Source organism: Patella vulgata, chromosome 2 (genome assembly GCF_932274485.2).
Source record: "Patella vulgata chromosome 2, xgPatVulg1.2, whole genome shotgun sequence".
In the NCBI taxonomy this organism is placed as follows: Eukaryota; Metazoa; Mollusca; class Gastropoda; family Patellidae; genus Patella; species Patella vulgata.
The window spans coordinates 41,517,248-41,536,837 of record NC_065880.2 but is presented as its reverse complement, the minus strand read 5'-3'; the positions used below and the strand labels follow the sequence as shown (position 1 = coordinate 41,536,837).

The window sequence follows — 19,590 nt, the reverse complement described above, 5'->3', positions numbered from 1 at the left end:
AATTCTCTAGTACCCATTCCTACAGAAAACTATAGTGGCCCAATTTCCAAACTATAGAATACTACAGCTGTCTAGTTGTTCGGACAGTACAAAAAACCGAGGTTCCCTGTGTACACTGTACGTACATGGCTGCATTAGAGAAGGCCATGATTATAGTTCTGCTGTCCGGGTAAAATTTCCCTCATGTCATGTCATGTCGGAGCAGAACAGTGGGACGTTAAACCCCAATTCATTTCATTTCATTTCATTGCATCAAGATAGTCTTTCTTGGTAATGCAGGGGTCGATCCAAGTCCGAGAAAGAAATTTATGCGAAAAACATACCAGTCTTTATCCTAGTTATGCAGTGGTAGTTATCCCCCTTGATTAGAGTTGGATTCATTGACGTATTTCCTGTTTTTATGTGTTTGGTCTGCTAATAAATGCAGATAATCAACAAAAATGGGAAATACAGACACTAAATTAAATTTTCGGAAGGCTGTCATACAACTTACAACAAAAACACAGGTAATTTTATTTTCAAAACAATAACCACTGTAAAAATTTGAGTCCAACCAAGTCATCTCCTTTTTTTTTTACTAAATTACTCTACTGTGTGAACGTGAGTGTAACAGTGTGTGTGGCTTCAAAGGCTATGAATAAAAATAAAATAGATTTTTGACTGAATGCACAATGTAGATAATCAGTCAGTTTTATGATGAGTTGAATATTGACAAAAAATTTGTCTGTGAATACTATGATGAGAATGATTTACTTCAAAATCAAAGTTCATTTTCTTTTTTTGTTTATCCAATCCTGCTGTCTCTAGTAGTAGTACTAGTCGGAGTCCTACTTCAGCCCTAATCTTTTCTACCCATCTGTTGATTTTCTGTTTAAGCTTAATTTTTGAATACGTCTTCATTGTGAGACAGTGTGGGAGGAAAACAGATGCAATGCTTATTGGGTATGGATGGTTACAGACGGGGTGCGGATCAGTTCAACCCACAACCATTTCACCTAGTGCTGTTTCATCCCAACCTATTTTTTTTTATTGGGCTGTTTCATCCCCCTTGTTATTATAATTAACTGAGTTGTACTTATCGTTAAATAAACTGTTAAATACTTACTTATTGTTAAATAAACCATAATGTATGGAATAAATAAGTTTTACTCGTCGATTTTTGTTGATTACCGATCACGACCGAGATTAGTTCACCGCTGTATACTCATATTGTTTGTTAATTGGCGTTATGATATTTTTGTAGAAAAGTATATTAGTATTGTTAGTTAATTGCCATTAGTTTATGATGTCTAACATCCTTTAGCTTCTTTATAAAAAGATATTTTATAATTACATATTGACAGCTTAATCACTCGCCAAAATACATCATGGTCTCTAGTACTCTACGTATTACCCAATAATCAACTAAATTGTTCAGGAGCCCCTTTTAAATAAGACAAATTAGATTGATATTATTTCGAAACCATAATTAATTTTAAAACTAATCGTTGATTTAATTTCCGTACACGAAATGGAACTAAACAACTCCAAATATAAGAATTCAGAATAAGAATCAATTTAGAATACCAAAATGTGAATCGTAACACATTGTGGTCTAAACTGTGTGATAAATTATAAAATAAATTGTAAATTAATGGAACCTGTTGTAAGGTGGACACTGCATGCTTTCTATTAACTTTGGGTTATTTGAGACGCCAGGTAGTGTGAACATCAGAAGATAACGTGTCGAAATAGTGGCTACGTGCAATTTTATTCTTTGATCTGTTCTGTCACAGGTAATCCTGTTATAGTGAAACTAACATGCATGAAAATGACTATATTACAAGTTGAATGTTTTACTATGAGCATTGCTTGATTGTAAGCGATGTTATTTTAATGAAATTGGTGTCAAGAATTAGTGTGGTATTGGAAAATAAACTAATGCGTATGCAAAGGAAGAAGTTGGACACTATTCATGATAAAATTTCATTGACATATTGTTATTGGTATTAATTAATGTATAAATAAAATATTAAAAATTCACGTAATACCTGTTTTTAAATTTGTGGGATGAAACGACCCGATATAAGTGGGTTGAAACGACCCGATATAAGTGGGATGAAACGACCTGTGTAAATTTGTGATGAAACAGTTTGAGATGAACAGGTAGTGGGATGTAACGACCTGCTCCCTTACAGAAGCATCTTCACCCACTTTGTGTAACAAGAGTACAGTATTTTTAAAGTAGCTATGTCGCTAACTCTGTATCATCCAAAGTCTTCGACATTGAAAACACTGATTAGAGATTACAGTAAAAACAGAAACAATTGAATGTAAATCAGTTTATATACATTCATATTAAATTATTATATGCATTGTGACCCATTTGTGTCAATTTCTAGGTCCCATATATTAGTGATTTAGCTCCTTTAAGTGGCATTTGATTTGTTAAACTCCTTGTGCTGAAATGGATCTGAAAACTTTTCACGATTTACTTTTTGATAATAATGTCCTGGCAGATTTGACTCAAATTTGTTTGTTAAATCCAATCATGAAAGTTTATTTTTTACCAACAAGAACAAGACCCCAAAAGTTCTAAGTAGGCTATTGTCTAATCCACAGGTTAAAATCTTTTAAAAAAACCTATTTGAACTTTAATTGTATTAAAAGGATTTCACCAATAATATTTCCTTCATTCATAGATTCCTTTGTTTATAACAATATACAGGTCACAGTTATACAGAAGTTAGGTTCCCTTCAAGGCAATTAGAAGGGTGTCTCTAGTTGGTCAACATTAACCAAGTATTGTTGTTAATGTTTATATGTATATATTGCCATTATCTGGTTATTTTTCATATTTTTATCATTGCTTGATAATTTTTTGATAATGTCTGGAGAAGCCTAGTCAAAACGTCGCTCAGTAATAAGCTGTAATTGTATTACATAGAATTGTGACCTATAAATTCCAGTTCAATTACTAAATAAATGCTTTTAAACACTTTATTTGTACCAGATTTGGTCACTATCTAAGATTTAAATTTTATATTGAAAATAGGTTCTCCGAGGAACAAGATATAATTTTGACAATGATTTTATCTTTTGTTAGTAACATTATATCATTTGTAGACAAATTAGCCAACTTTGTTCCTGAGTTGAGTTGACAGCATTAACTAGTCTACCGATACTCACTTTAAAGTAAAAAAATTTGTAACTGAATCTGATTTGGAATTATTCAGACCATATTCTCATTACTTTTAAGATTTACATTTGGATTTTCAATGTCTAAATGTTTACTCACTATACTTTATTTATTAATTTTTATACGCCCATATTTTCATGTGGACGTATATTGTCGTTGCCCCTGTCCGTCCATCCGTCCACAATTATTTGTGAACAGTCTACAGGTCACAATTTTTATCCGATTTCAATGAAACTTGACATATAGGTTTATCACCCTAAGATCTCGGTTCCTTTCAATATTGGCTTGTATCAGACTGTAACTTCATGGATTATGGCCCCTGATTGTACGAAAAATCACGTTTTTAGCTTGTGAACACTGTAGAGGCCACAATTTTATCTGATTTGGTTCAAACTTGAAATGTATTCTTATAACCTAAAGATCTCGGTTCCTTTCGATATTTGCGCATATCGGAACGTAACTTCCTGAATTATGGCCTCTGATTGTACGAAAAAGTCGTGTTTTTAGCTTGTGAACCCTATAGAGGTCATAATTTTTATCCGATTTAAAAAAACGTATAATTTTATCACCGTTACACCATAAGGAGGACTGAGTTCGAATTTCGTGAAAATCGGCCCAAAACTGACAGACAAAATGGCCGCCCTTAGTTCTCAAATAGCGTAAAAATATGGTATATCAAGGTTGTGGACCCTATAGAGGTCACAATTTTTATCCGATTTTGTTGAAACTTGAAATGTTTGTTTATAACCCAAAGATCTCGGTTCCTTTCGATATTCGCGCATATCGGACTGTAACTTCCTGAATTATGGCCCCTGATTGTACGAAAAATCACATTTTTAGCTTGTGGACCCTATAGAGGTCATATTTTTTATCCGATTTAAAAAATCGTATTATTATATCACCGTTACACCTTAAGGATGGCTGACTTCGAATTTCATGAAAATCGACCCAAAACTGATAGACAAAATGGCCGCCCTTCGTTCTCAAATAGCGTTAAAATATGGTATATCAAGGTTGTGAACCCTATAGACGTCTTAATTTTTATCCGATTTTGTTGAAACTTGAAATGTAAGTTTATAACCCAAAGATCTCGGTTCCTTTCGATATTCGCGCACATCGGAATGTAACTTCCTGAATTATGGCCTCTGGTTGTACGAAAATCGCGTTTTTAGCTTGTGGACCCTATATAGGTCATAATTTTTATCCGATTTAAAATAACGTATTATTTTATCACCGTTACCCACAAAATCGGCCCAAAACTGACAGACAAAATGGCCGCCCCTCGTTCTCAAATAGCGTAAAAATATGGTATATCAAGGTTGTGACCCCTATAGAGGTCACAATTTTATCCGATTTTGTTGAAACTTGAAATGTAAGTTTATAACCCAAAGATCTCGGTTCCTTTCGATATTTGCGCATATCGAATTGTAATTTTCTGAATTATGGCCCTTGATTGTAGGAAAAATCACTTCCTTTTTAGCTTGTTCTCTATCCATCTCTCGAAAATGTGGGCGTATTCTGCTTGGCAGCCGCTGGTTAGCATTTTATAAAATTCTATCGGGATTATATTATTATATTATTGTTAATTCTTTAAACGTTCTAACTCATGATGTCAACAGGCAGACTATTGCCATCAAGAAATGCCATTTAGGAGACAATCATATTCAAGACAGGTGCATCATTGTTCTGTTTTTCATGTTGATTGAAGCCTGTATCATTACAGGTCCAGGACTGTATTCACTTGAATTGATATTTGGTTTTTATTGCTTGCAATGTCTTTACGATTTTGTTTGTGTTTATTTGAACTGACTATAAGAGTTTGTCCCATCATTGATTGAAATGACGCATGAGCAGATCAACTCAATTAAACACTTTTTTGATCAAACTTAAAAGGCATCAAATATTATAGTTTTAGAATGCCACTTATAAGTTGGAAAAATATACATTTTATGGTTCAATGTGTAACATTTCACCGCTATACAAATTCTTTCTTCAGTGAAACTATGAAAATATCGGTAACAGGGAAGATGAACATAATTTTAATATGTACTACTTGTTTTTTAGCCAATTGAAGCAAACGATGAGGCATTTTGGGAACAGTTTTGGTCTGAAAGCGTTACATGTGTACAAGATGTGTTTACTTTAATACCTGCAGCTGAAATAAGAGCTCTTAGAGAAGAATCACCATCAAATTTAGCAACATTCTGTTACAAAGCTGTAGAAAAATTGGTTGCAGCAGCAGAGAGTGGCTGCCCTTCACAAAGAGAGCAACAAACTGGTAAAGTCTATCTTTACTTCAACTTAATTTTTTAAAATCGTGAGATACACTCACGCTAAAAAAATATTTGATACCCGGTACTTGATTGAGAAACATTCAGTACTAATGATAGATTAAATGATAATACGTGTATTAAGGTGTGTATTATACATTTTATCAATATTCCAGGAATTTTCGTTCCTTTATTGTTAGTGCTGAATAATTTAAATTTTTATTTTCTTCTAGTTTTGAATTGTGTGAGATTACTTGTTAGAATACTTCCATATATATTTGAGGATCCTGATTGGAGAGGATTTTTTTGGTCAACTCTTCCTGGACATTCAGAAGATGGAGAGGTAGCTTTAATTTTATATGAAATTCAAATGATTTTGAAGGATTGGTGGGTGAAGAGATAATGTATTTATGTTTATTTACGTAATAATAACAAAAATATAGTTAGATTCATGTTTGTCAAATTTTTCTTTACCTATCTATATTACTAGTAATTACATATATAAAAGTATAAATTTAATTTGCTAAAGAAGCTTAATTGAAACATCACTCAGTAATTGTATTGCATAGAATTATGAACTGTTTATTTCTTTTGTATTACAGACAGAGAGTCCCCCATTGGCGCAGTCTCTGCTTAGTGCTCTCACTGTAAGTATATCTGTCTTCAATCTTTATATTGTTCATGTTACATGTGTAGCAGCTAGTGTAGGTAACAATTTCTGTGTACTGTGGATTGTATTGTATTAAAAGTGACAGATGTATATTCTTTCTAAAGAAAAAGAAAAGACAGGTTCTAATTTTATAAACCATCTTTCTTTGAAAATTCTCCTTTATGTCCTTATTATTTTGTAGATAAATCTATGACTTGCAATAAAGAACAAAATATAAAAGTCTAAACTTCTATGTTTGATTATGATATTTTCTTTTTATTACAATACAAATGCTTTATTTAATTTGCAGGATCTGTTGTTTTGTCCAGATTTCACAGTTGCATCTAACAGAAAGGCAGGCCCTGTAAGTAAATCATCAGATCGTATGTATTAAACACTGTTACATCATATAATTTTATTAACATACTTAATTAAAAAGACCACAATTAACAGACAATTGAATTGTAATGGTCAGAATGCAGGCGTAACTGTATGAGTATGCTAAGATAAAACTTTAGTTGTGGTAAATGTTCCTGGTTTAATAATTAGTAAATAGAATAACTATATTTCTTAAGCCTACTAAAACATTAAGAATATTAATAAACCTATTCATTTTGCAGGATAATCCTGAAGACATGCACTCTATAGATAGTTGTGAATATATTTGGGAAGCTGGTGTTGGATTTGCTCATTCTCCAGCACATAATGGTTATCATGATCAAAACCGTACAGAAATTCTTAAACTATTGCTGACTTGTTTTTCAGAAACAATGTACCTTCCTCCAATAGGTAATTTTATTTTAATTTTGATTTAAATAATGTAGGATAATATGTGAAAACTTTATAATTTTAATGTAATCTATTTTTTATAGTGGACAAATAAAATGGGTTCACCTGCCTGGCTGATTGACTGTATGAGATCAATTTACAGTTCCTATTTGTGGTTATATGCCGCTGGCAACGGCCTTGGGATCTTGCAGGTACAAATAAACTTCATCACATTAAGCCTCTCTTAGGAGACTGGCCAAGCTCCTATAGAACCAGCAGGAGGGATGAAGTTGTTTTGTGTCGTTCTCGCATTGGTCATACCTTTTTAACTCATATTTTCATTTTGAAGCGAGAGCGTCAACCACAATGTGTTCACTGTCATGTTCCTTTGACAGTAAAACACATCTTGATTGAGTGCAATCATCTCAAACATATTAGATCTAAAATATTACTGTTGTCAGTCAGTACGTCAGCTATTTGCTCAACCGGAGATATATGATAAATTGTTAACATTTTTAAAGGAGACAAATTTTTATAATAAATTTTAATTGTATATATTTTATCATGTGTTATGTTTTAAATGTTTATATATGTAAAACTTGATATTTGTTTTTAATTATACTTTCTGTGATATTTGTTTTTATTTACATATATAAATGTCTGTGATATTCTTTTAAATTTGTCTTGTTAAATTCACCATGTTTGGCGCAATATAGCCCGGTTGGAGCTGACGTCCCATAAAACTCCATTTCATTTCATTTCGTTTTGTGGTTATATGTTCGTTGTCTAAAGTCTTGTAAGTAATGATGACTAACTGTATACTTTTGTCTTTTGCAGCTGATGCTCATGCTCATCCTAATCAATGGATTCAGTTCTTCTCATCTACTGAAAATAGGTGAGTGAAAGGAGTAACATAGAACTGTATGGAATTGTAACAATTATATAGGTTATTAAGTAGATTTATTGTAAAGAAAACAACATTTTCTGGCCATTAACCTTTGCTTTGTAATCCTATCCCTTATTAGGAAGTGTTGTTAAATAAATCCTGCTTCAAGAACCGTATTAATTTATATCAGCTAATCTTGCATTCATGTTATCCTGTTTTTAGGTAGTGTGTAATGCTTTAATTCCCTAAAAGGTCTAAGAATAAATTCTTCTATGAAAAAAACTAAACATTAATAACTAAACTTACTACTAGGGGTGAGGAAAAAATCATTTGTAGCTATGATTATCTTGGGAGTGATCTTGATGTTCTATTCTAACATGTTTATCATTCCAAATCATAGCAAGTAAAACAGGTAATTTCACAAGTAATAATATTTATTAGTGGCATGATTATAGATCTGATAGTCATGCTATAATCGATTCTGAATACTCTGCCAAAACCACGTCTTAATATTATACAGTAAATTTATGTAATGAGAAACTTTTTAATGTAGTATGTCGTTGAATTATTGTATCATTTTCTTACTTGAACATTGATTTTTTTTTTTTTTAACTGTTTTAAATGGATATAATCTAATTGATTGAAATGTGCTATATTACAGACATGCTCTACCATTGTTTACATCTATGTTAAATTTGGTATGTTCCTATGATCCTGTTGGCTATGGTGTTCCATACAATCATCTAATGTTTTCTGATCACCGTGAACCACTAGTAGAGATAGCACTACAGGTATTGTGTGTTACCATGGAGAACGATAATTCTGGTAATCAGAATGTATCTGTAGATGGTACCAGTAGTGGAACAGCAATGGATCAAAGCAGTGATGTAAGTAGTTTCTTATAACTTGTTTCTATCTAGGCAATAAAACCAAAGTCAAGATGGGTTCTAATGGTCTAACCTACTGGCCTTTAATTTAAATATCAATATTATAATCTCAAAAAACACCTTTCTGCCTTTATATTTGTCAAATTTTGTTAATAAAGGAAAATGACTTTTAAGAGCCTTCAGACTCAATCAGACTTTAACATTCAATTCATTTACAGTTTAAGTTCTCTTCAATCCATTTAAGTTTTAAGTTCTCTTCAATCCATAGAAGTTTTAAGTTCTTTTCAATCCATATAAATTTACTCATTTGCTATTTGTTAACAGTTACTAATATTCCTTTTAGGCAGGGGGACCAGATAATTTGTTTGTTAATTATTTATCCAGAATTCATAGAGAAGAGGTAAGAACAATATAAAAATAGAACCTACGATAAATGATAATTATACATTGAACATTTAAACCTCACTCTTCAGACTGAATTAAATTTATGTACCAGTATCGATGAGTTTTATAATAAGCTCCTTATAGAAATACAAAAGTGTTTTGAGTCATGCATAATTTGAATAGGTATGTATTAGCAGTTTGTTGATTGTTGATTGACATGATTTCGCTGTACTGTAACCTAGTGGATATGCAAAATCTGCTAAGACAAATCTACAAAATCTGAGATGGTTTTCAAGCCAGCCTATAGACAATTTTTTCAAGCCAGCCTATGACAATGGTTTTCAAGCAGCCTATAGACAATGGTTTTGAAACCTGTGATGTGATTTTTAATAATTAATTGGGCCTTAGGTTAATCTGAATATGAATTACATTCATTTTCTTGTTGAAAGTAATAAGAAAATTCTTGCCAAGAACTTTAGATAAAAGTTTTAATAGTTTAACTCACTTCCATTAAACTATTGTTCTGTTTTAAATTTTTCTAGGATTTTAGTTTTATTTTGAAAGGAATAACCCGTTTATTGAACAATCCACTAACACAGACTTATTTACCTGGATCTACAAAAAAGGTTCAGTTTCATCAAGAATTACTGGTTCTCTTCTGGAAAATGTGCGATATTAATAAGGTAATAAACTGTTAATGCTTTCAATCAAATACATAGACATGAAAGCCATCAGAATTCATTCATGCAGCCATCAATTATTAAACATTAAACTTTATAATAAGTTGATAAGTTGACAATCTCATGGATATTTCTATAAAGATAAGAATGTATTTTCATCATTTTTATACGTCCCCATCGAAATGTGATCATATCTTGTCATCACAAATGTTCATTGTTTGTCGTCAAAAATTGCTTGTAGGCGCTCTAAAGTTACCTTCAGATTGACTTGTAATTTATACACTAGTGGGAAACAAAATGGAACCCAGCGTGAGCACAGGTGTTTCTGTTAATGTTAGGTAGAACTAGAAGCCTATCAATTTTTTTATAAATTTTGATAATTACTCCATGGGTTGTTGCTCATGATCATTTGTTAGTGTCTTGTAAATGCACTGATTACCTACAATAAAATAAAAATGTGACAGCCTTTATGTACTGTTGGATGGCTTATCTGCTCAGAGAATAATATTATATATTATTACTTAGTCTGATATCTTTTATTTCTATAAATAAATAAAATACCTATTTGAGAAAACATTTCTTATCTTTTATTATAGCAATGTTTCAACTGTTATTGCTATGTATACAAATAATATTTAATAAAGTATAATTGTTTGTTATTTCAGAAATTTATGTTTTATGTATTAAAGAGTAGTGATGTATTGGATGTATTGGTACCTATATTATATTTTCTTAATGATGCTCGAGCAGATCAATGTAAGATTCACACTATTTAATACTGTTGGGATAGGGTCACAAATAAAAAAAATCAATTTGGTTAACTTCTTGTGTTAATTGAATATCTTTCTTCTCAAACATTTTATGTCTACAGATCAAGCTTATTCAGAGAGAGAGAGGGGGGGGGGGATGGCTGAATGGTTAGCGTGTGCACGTTGTATCATAAACTCTGTCATTGAGTCAACTGGTGTGGTTTCGAATCCCTGGTTGTACGTGACAAGGAGTAGGGTCACCTGTCCAACCTCATGGGTTTTTCTCCGGTTTCCTCCCACTGCTAAAGACCCCTATGCGCAAGCGAATTATTGAAATAAAATTAAACCATATGTTAGTCCCGAAATGACCTAGTTTGTGTAGAGTGGACGTTAAACTCCATTTCTCTCTCTCTCTTATTCAGAGAGTGTGGGTTGGGTGGTCTAGTGTTTTAACATGTGTGCGTGAAATCACAAGGTCTGTCATTGAGTCAAGTGGTGTGGTTTCAATTCCCTGATTGAATGTGACAAGGAGTAGAGTCGCCTGTCTAACCTCTTGGTTTTTCTCAGGGACCTCTGGTTTCCTCCAACTGCTAAAGACGAGCAATTGAATTATTGAAATAAAATTGAACCATATGTAAATCCCGAAATGACCTAGTTTGTGTCGAGTGGATGTTGAACTCCATTTCTCTCTCTTATTGAGAGAGTAAACTGATTAAGTATTCTACTGAACATACCTAATATTTATATATAAGTCAACTAACACTAACACAGCCATAGATCTTGTCCAATCACTAATAATAAAAACACACCAGATCAACACAATTCGACCCTTTATTTATCACTTCTCACTCCTTTACGAATTAAATTATTGTAAATCATATAGATTTTAAAATCTGGCACAGGATTATTTAATGTAATTATCAGATAATGGGTCTTATAACCAAAAAAGCTATGATGAATAAACAAATTTCTAATTTAACGTAAAATCTGTTTTGTTTTAAGGTTGAGCAAGAATATTAAATATTTTATTAAATGTAGTATTTTTTTAATTCTAATTTTGAAATTTAGATAAAGCTCATCAAAAATGACTTATTTTTATTACTAACATATTGTGAAAACAAATGTTAATAATATTTTTTGAACTTATCTTCTCTCTGTATCTGATTGCTTATTGGGTGCTGTTGGAATTGACTACAGGTATAGAAATGTTTATTAATTCTAATCATACTTTTACAGCAAGAGTAGGATTAATGCATATTGGTGTATTTATATTGTTATTGTTGAGTGGTGAGAGAAACTTTGGTGTTCGTCTCAACAAACCTTACTCTGTTCGAGTTCCCATGGATATTCCCATTTTTACTGGCACTCATGCCGACTTCCTCATTATTGTAAGTTAGTTATTTTATTTTGCATATTAAACTTATAGAGTAAAATATTAATGAACTCATCACTTTTCATTTACACAATCTGTCCGTTATACTGGGTGGGCAAAAAAAATGTTACCCATTGTGATTGTACACTACTTTTTTAAATGTGAATGTTTCAACCATAATTTTAATTTACAGTAGATTTGAAGAGATTAAGCTTTTGATGAATAAAATTTGAGAAATGTTTTATTATAATCAAACTCCTTTTCCATATGGTCTGTTCTATATTGTATTGCTAAATTTTACATATTGATTTCCTATTTTCTGTTATCATTTCAGGTTTTCCACAAGATTATTACAACAGGTCACCAAAGATTACAGCCATTATTTGACTGTCTTCTCACTATTATTGTCAATGGTAAATTAGCTTTATATGTACAATTTCTTGAAAGAATTATGAATTTTATGTTAAATATCATATCTGAAACCTTTGTATGATTTTGTGTGGTAGACATATCTTTTCACTGATTGACTTATATAGTTACTCCTTCTGTTTTTCAGTTTCACCATATTTGAAGACATTGTCTATGGTTGCTAGTACTAAATTACTACATCTTCTTGAGGTAAGTAAAGTAATAGTTGTGTTTTGTTGTGTGGGTGCCTGGTTGGTGCAGAAAAGTAGGATATTAAATCCCCATTTCATTTACCAGTATTTGATAAGTGGAATGCTGTATTCAAGATAAAAGCTTCTGAAATGTGTTCAGAGATGAACAAATACACCCTATACAGTAGCCATAATTTCTTCATTTTATTAACATCTTTCTCCGTTAAACCTATACTGAATTTACGCACTATGCAAAATTTAAACCTATACTAAATTTAAGCACTATGCAAAATTTTATTTTCTAAGATATGCATATATATTCAATTGAAACTGGATCATAAATAAATAACACTAGTTACTAGTTGAAATTGTTTTTTTTTTCTTGCTTTTTTTTCAGGCTTTCAGCACACCATGGTTTTTATTTGCCAGCCCTACTAATCATCATTTAGTGTTTTTCTTGTTGGAAGTTTTTAACAACATTATACAGTATCAGTTTGATGGTAACTCTAACCTAGTCTATACTATTATACGAAAGAGAAACGTATTCCATCAGCTAGCTAATCTACCGGTTGACCATTCCGCTATAGCTAAAGCTATGACCAAAAGAGGAAAGAAGTTTGCTGCTCCTCCCCAAGATACTAGGGATCCTCAAACTATGGAAGGGGCATTACCTGCGGTAGAAGCGGAACCAGGTACTCTCAAGACATCTTTGGCTGCGACTCCATGTAAGTGGTTTTGTTCATTTATACCAGTAAAGAAAAGAAAATTTTGCTTTGTTTCATTTTGTTCAATTGGTTTTTATCTGCATTAAGAAAAAGTTCCAACCTTATGATAATCATATTTATAGGAAATGTTGATTAGTAGAATGACAAAAATAGTTATTGTATTTCATTATTTCAGGTTTGGATAAAATGACAGAGAAATCCGCTCCTGATGAAAATCATAAACCACCAACCTTAAAGGAAATAGCTGAAACAGGTGTAGCACAGAGTATTCAACCTGTTAATGAAATACAAGATCCTGTAGAAGATACAAGTAAAGCAGAGAGTGATATTAAACCTAAACTAGAGAAAACACCAAGTTTGGTAAGTTTACCAATAAACATATCAATATATTAATAATACATGAGATAACGATGCAGACATTTCAAAGTTGAAGTATATTTATGCAGTGTGACTACATTCTATCCACTTCATATTTTGTGCAAGCTCAAATCTTTTTTTCTCTAGATGAATATAGAAAGATTCTCTGCTGACCCATCTAGAACTCTGAGTGATTGACTTGAATTGAGCAAACAGCAGTTGCTGGCCTGGAGTAACTAGCACCTACTTTGGAAATTAGTAGTAGATGGAGGAGGTCTTTACCTCTTATTAGTAATGTAAACTGTTGTATGTTTAAATTTGTATTTTCAGCCAACACCACCAGCTAGTCCAACTGATAGTGTAGCTAGTACTGTTGGACCATCTGAAACAGTTGCTAGATTACCACTTAAACGTGCTACATCATCCGCTGGTAACTGGGTGGCTTCACCAGAATGGGTTAGTGGTTATTTATTATTTTACACATCACAAATGCTTACTCTAATTCTCTGTTCCCTAATTGAGAGTTGAGGGGCTATGACATTGGGGTGCTCATTTTTTTATTGGCAGCTAATCCCTTCTCAGAATTGTCTGATGTGACTTGATGATTTCAGCTTAAGCGTATGAATTATTGTATGTTTTATTCTTGACATGGAGGAGTCTATTGATTACCAAATATTACTTCGAGAATTATTGCCTTTGATTACTTTAATAAACCTTGTGGACATTCTAAAAATAAAGTTATCATCAGATTGACATAAAATTGATACACCAACCTTTGAACTGTAATTATTAAACCAAAACACATATTCTTCATTAAAACTACAATGTATGAGAAATATATTGGAAGACTGGGATATTGTAGTGAATAGCATACAGTGTATGAATTATTTCATTAACAGGTCCAGTCATGGAAACAGAAATTACCCTTACAGACTATTATGAGAATGTTACAAGTTCTTGTACCTCAAGTAGAGAAGATCTGTATTGATAAGTATGTATATTTTATTTGTTATCTTTTTAGTTTGTAACAGGTCTATTATGGCTTGTTATCTACTCTTGATCAAATTCCAACATCAAGGATCTTTTTTATGTGCATGTTAACGAGTACACCAGTAAACCATTGTATATTCCTTGCCATGCCCTCTGTCCTGCACAACTGGCAATTGGAATTAGGCTGGAGTCTGAACAATCCTAAGGAACTTTATTGGTCAACAACAGGATCAAAGATAGGACCTTATGCTTAGAGTAGAGAATCAGTGCCATATTCACTGAGCCACAAAATCAAGACAACTTGAACAAAATGTTTTATCTATTTTAATGTGCTTATTATTTTTAAAAACCTTTATTTTAACCACCTGGTAACACCAATTCTTTAGTTTTAATATATTACTAATTATTATTATGTTTTAATAGAGGTCTAACAGATGAAAGTGAGATATTGAAGTTTTTACAACATGGTACATTAGTAGGTTTATTACCAGTACCTCATCCTATACTTATACGTAAATACCAGGCTAACAGTGGAACAACTATGTGGTTCAGAACTTACTTATGGGGAGTCATTTACCTCAGGTATTGTATATTTCATTAATACATCTTATAGGAAATTTATAGTCAATACAAATATCAAAATGAGTATTAAATATTTGTTATTTAATATGCAACAAATTATAAGTTCTGATAAATTCTCAACAATGAACCAGTTGGATTTTTGTTAATTTGCTGTTATGTTTTTCAGAAATGTGGATCCTCCTGTTTGGTATGATACAAATGTGAAATTATTTGAGATACAAAGAGTCTGAAGAAAGAGGTCCTAATCTGCGAAGGATATTTATCTCAATCAAACTTTGGCATTTCTAAATTAAATCTCAATTAATTACATTAATCATAAATAATATATCTTATCATCTGTGGCGAATATTGATTAACCTAGGTGCTTGATTTAGCTCTGGGCTAACATATAAATATCCACTCAAGTCTTTTCATGGCAGATTATATTTCACCAAGCCTAAATAGTTTAAGAAACATGTATAGAATACATGAATATTTCTCATTTTATGGACCTAAAATTAGATTAGAAGATAAATATAATGTATACATATATAGAGTAAGAAAACTGTCAACAGTTGTCATATACCCAGATTTTGAGTAACATCATAATGTGGTCATACTGAATTTGCTGAATACCATGAGATTATCTTTTGAAACATAAGAGATGTCTATTGTTGAAATCTTTAATGTTTACAATAAATAAAAACTTTAATCTCAATGATAGGTAAAATAGACCAATAAAGAGCGTATTGTTGTATGATAAACTAATAAATAGAGTTTGTGTTAAACATTCTGTGACATAGTCAGCTAATCATACAGCATGTGTTACATTTAATGGACCAGAAAATATGTGATCAGTCATAGATAAAGTAAATATTGATTATAATGTATACAGTCAATGATTATACAGAGGGAATAATGTAGGGGATAAAATTAGGATATTAACTATTAATGTAAATGTTTAATTGTTGTAAATTTAAATGGTTATATTTATTCTTATAAAGTTATGAAGCCCCTAATGGTATGTGATATTGTAAAATAACCTGCTAAAGATAAAAAAAAATAAGGACCACACAATCAGGATTACAGACACATCAATCAAAATATCACCAACTCATGGAGAAGGCCCTTTCTGATTGATGATGTATTGTGTCTTGAATTACTGAACAAACACTTTGTCTTGAGAAATGAAAGCCCACTATTTGTAAATATCTGTATGAGTATTGATTATGCAGTGAATTTTATTGTAAATATATTTCTTTGTTTTAATTGCATTCCAATATTTACACACATCTATGAAATTATCTTGCATTCCGTTTGCAAAATTATTCCTTAGTAAGTTTATGTCAGTTAAAAAATTAGCCATGATATCACACCGTTTCTTGGAAATCCTTTTTTCGTTAATGTTTATAATATTTTATTGTGTTAATATAACAGTATTGTGTTAATATAACAGTATTGTGTTAATATAACAGTATTGTGTTAAATTATAAGGATTAGAAGTATTGGTTTTGTTGGTAAATGCTGTTAATAAGAAATAAGTACCCATCAGTATGCTGATTATGCCTTTAAATAGCCATTTTCTAAGGCAGGTTACTGTGTGTCACATTGTAAATTTGCATGAAATAATTTTTTCTAAATTTTACTTATTTAAAATAACTGTCCATAATTAAATCTGACATTTTTTAGATTTTCATCACAGAAAATTAAGATTTATTTTATGTACTCTTTAATCAAGGAAATAACAATTTGTTTGCAAGTTACACCTATAGATATAATGATAGGCACTTATTTTGAAGTAAACAGAATTAGTGGGTAGTCTTCCTATTAGTATGGTTTAGTGAATTTATAAAACCTTAAATTTTGGGTATACAGAAAGAAGATTTTTAATAATACTTTACTTCTATTCACTGTATTTTGTGAAGTACCTGTAATTCAAGTGTATTATGTGGGATTGTGCAAATAATATATAAATATGTATTGATATTGTGTTGTGACGTTAAAAACTATTAAATTAAAGATACTTACTGTTCTGTTTGTGTGGTTTTAAGATACGCCACACATTTTAATGTTGTTCTATTTTGCTGCCATGCATGTCCGTCTGTCGATCACATTTCTTGTTAAAATAATACAGTAAGCTTTAAAGATACATTATGGGAGATAAGATAAAGAGATGGCAGTTCTCGCTATAATAGTTAAAAACTAGATAGTGTAAAGGTAATTTGCTGAAAATTTCAGTCACATTGATCCACTATGAGCCGAGAATGAAGCGAGTGAAATATTCGCATAGTCTCGGTCATCATTACTAAAATCATTAATATAAACAGCATAGTCTCGATTATCCAGCCAACATCGAAGGCTAGCCTTGACATCGAGAGTTTATTATGGTCTGGATAAGTTAATTAATGTCTAATTGATAATTTAGATAACATTTCAGGCCTAAAGAAAGACTTGTAATAAGCAGATTTTGCTCTTGCATAATGCATGGTTCATAAACCATTTTTTTTTTTTTTAAATTCATATGGTTTGTCAATCTAATTGAAACAAAGATGCCTTTTGATTTTCTGTATTTTTCAATGATGACCTTTAGTGTTATGCCCCTTTCTTTCGAAATCTTGTTAGGATTTAATCTAGCTTTCTGAAATTTATATTGGTGTACTATCCCATTTTCGATAATAACTTCCAGAGATAAACCCTTGTTAGCATCTATGGGCTTCACTAATAATCTTTATGTAATATTTATGAGGGGCTTATCTCATGATGTTCAGATGACTTAATTAGCTGCTTTCTGGCATATGGTTTTCTTTTCCTGGCAACATATGGTTTTAACATTGGTAATACTGGCTGCACATCTATATGCAAGGCTCTGTTTTTCACAAGGGGGTTGGGTGCCCGAATGGTTTAACATTTGCATATTAAATCTGTCATTGATTCAAGTGGGGTGGTTTTGATTCCTTTCTTGTACATGACAAGGAGTAGGGTCACCTGTCAAACTTCGTGAGTTACAGCTCTGGGTTCTACGGTTTCCTCCCACTGCTGAAGATCCCAATGTGCAAGTGAATTATTAAAATATAATTGAACCATGTCAGTCCCAGAATGACCTAGTTAATGCCAAGTGCATGCTAAAACCCATTTTTCAGTAATGTCTACCCTCACCATTTCACTCCTTTCCATTTCTGTAAGGTGTGTCATTGAGTATGATTGAGTCAACTGGCGGGGTTTCAATTTTTGAAACAGGTTTCAAAGTGTTTTGGTTCTGTTATGCAAGACCTTTTTCGACGTTTCAAAGAAATGTTCCTATTATTAAATGGAACAGTTTTTGCTTTAGTTTTATATTTTACGGTGAAATTTAAAAATCTTCCTAGTGATAAAACGGAAAATTTCACCTTTTGACCTCTGGGGTCACAAAGAACAAAGGTGAATTTAGCAAGTTTTCGATCATTTTCAGCTTATTTGCATGATACAAGAATGGCTGCGCATTCACTTTCAGTGCAAATGAACTTATTTGACCTTTGACCCAAAATATCTAGAAAAACGCCCCAAAAGCGGACTGATTACCAACCGGCATCGTATTCTAGTCTACGCGAAATTTTACTATAGAAAAGATGGGTCTGATTTTGTGCCCATTTGATGGAAACCCCTCCACACTCGGCCTCCAGACTATCAATAAAATTATAAGTGACACATGAACATAATACAAGCTTTTACTGTTATAATAATTTATTTTCCTATGGATTTACCTGGACTTTATAATGAAAAAATCAAAGAATAAATAAAGAAATTAAACAAAGATTCTAACCGACATAAAAGCACTTTGTGTAATAATACATAAAATATAAGAGCTTACAATTATTGTCAACTTCATGATCTTAGTATATTTAGCTCTCATGATTTCAGATCTGTAGACTTTATATAACTTGTACTGTAATTCTAATACAGTTGGTTTGCCATACAATTTATAAATCATAGTACAAACACTTTACTATCACAGAAATAAAATTACAATAATGAATTATAAAGAAAAGTTTTACAAGTATGCCCTAATGAAAAAGAAATAAATTTCTGCATGAACTGAAGTTTAATATAAACTGGATTAAGATATTTAGTCATCGTGGTAAATTGTTGACCATTCACAATTCAACAAGAGAAGGTGCCACAGTTAATTATTCAGTTTGTTTATACCCTTTTTAAGTAGGTAAAAAATCAAGGTGTATATTAAAATCAAAGGTTAATGTTGTCAAATGATCTTTTTTTCAAGACCATGTGTCAAATAATCATTATAATGACACTCCTACAGAATTGTGAGATTCAAGATATGGAAGTCCACCTCAAAATACTAAAACAAACAATACAAGCAATAAATATACATTTTACATCACTTTTTAATATAAAAACAGCCAATCTGTTCACTTTAAAGATAAGTCGTACGAGCGGTCGACAAGGGTTGTCGCATATTTATTCCTTTGTAGGTAATTTGGGGTCTTTACAAGACAGTTCCATACAGATCAGATCACAAGGTTCTAAAAACTGAAACA

The 19,590-nt window shown here is 31.7% G+C and overlaps 1 protein-coding gene across 1 annotated transcript; it reads left to right on the top strand.

The window, feature by feature from the left end:
• The first annotated feature begins 351 nt into the window (after positions 1-351).
• On the top strand, positions 352-17,092 carry LOC126811797 (protein HID1). Its single transcript, XM_050537713.2, has 20 exons — positions 352-506; positions 5,243-5,456; positions 5,682-5,791; positions 6,051-6,095; positions 6,408-6,461; positions 6,718-6,886; positions 7,703-7,760; positions 8,413-8,638; positions 8,982-9,038; positions 9,565-9,705; positions 10,368-10,458; positions 11,688-11,839; positions 12,158-12,236; positions 12,380-12,441; positions 12,820-13,147; positions 13,323-13,507; positions 13,835-13,960; positions 14,404-14,495; positions 14,918-15,076; positions 15,243-17,092. The coding sequence occupies exons 1-20, from the start codon at positions 441-443 to the stop codon at positions 15,304-15,306; spliced, it is 2,478 nt and encodes an 825-aa protein (XP_050393670.2). The 5' UTR covers positions 352-440; the 3' UTR covers positions 15,307-17,092.
• The last annotated feature ends 2,498 nt before the right edge of the window (positions 17,093-19,590 follow it).

What these genes read in the sequence shown, in the direction of transcription:
- LOC126811797 (XM_050537713.2), top strand. Translation starts at nt 441, where the DNA reads ATGGGAAATACAGACACTAAATTAAATTTTCGGAAGGCTGTCATACAA. An exon ending in CTCTGCTTAGTGCTCTCACT is followed by an intron (nt 6,096 to 6,407) that starts GTAAGTATATCT and finishes TTTAATTTGCAG; the next exon opens with GATCTGTTGTTTTGTCCAGA. An exon ending in CAATGGATCAAAGCAGTGAT is followed by an intron (nt 8,639 to 8,981) that starts GTAAGTAGTTTC and finishes TATTCCTTTTAG; the next exon opens with GCAGGGGGACCAGATAATTT.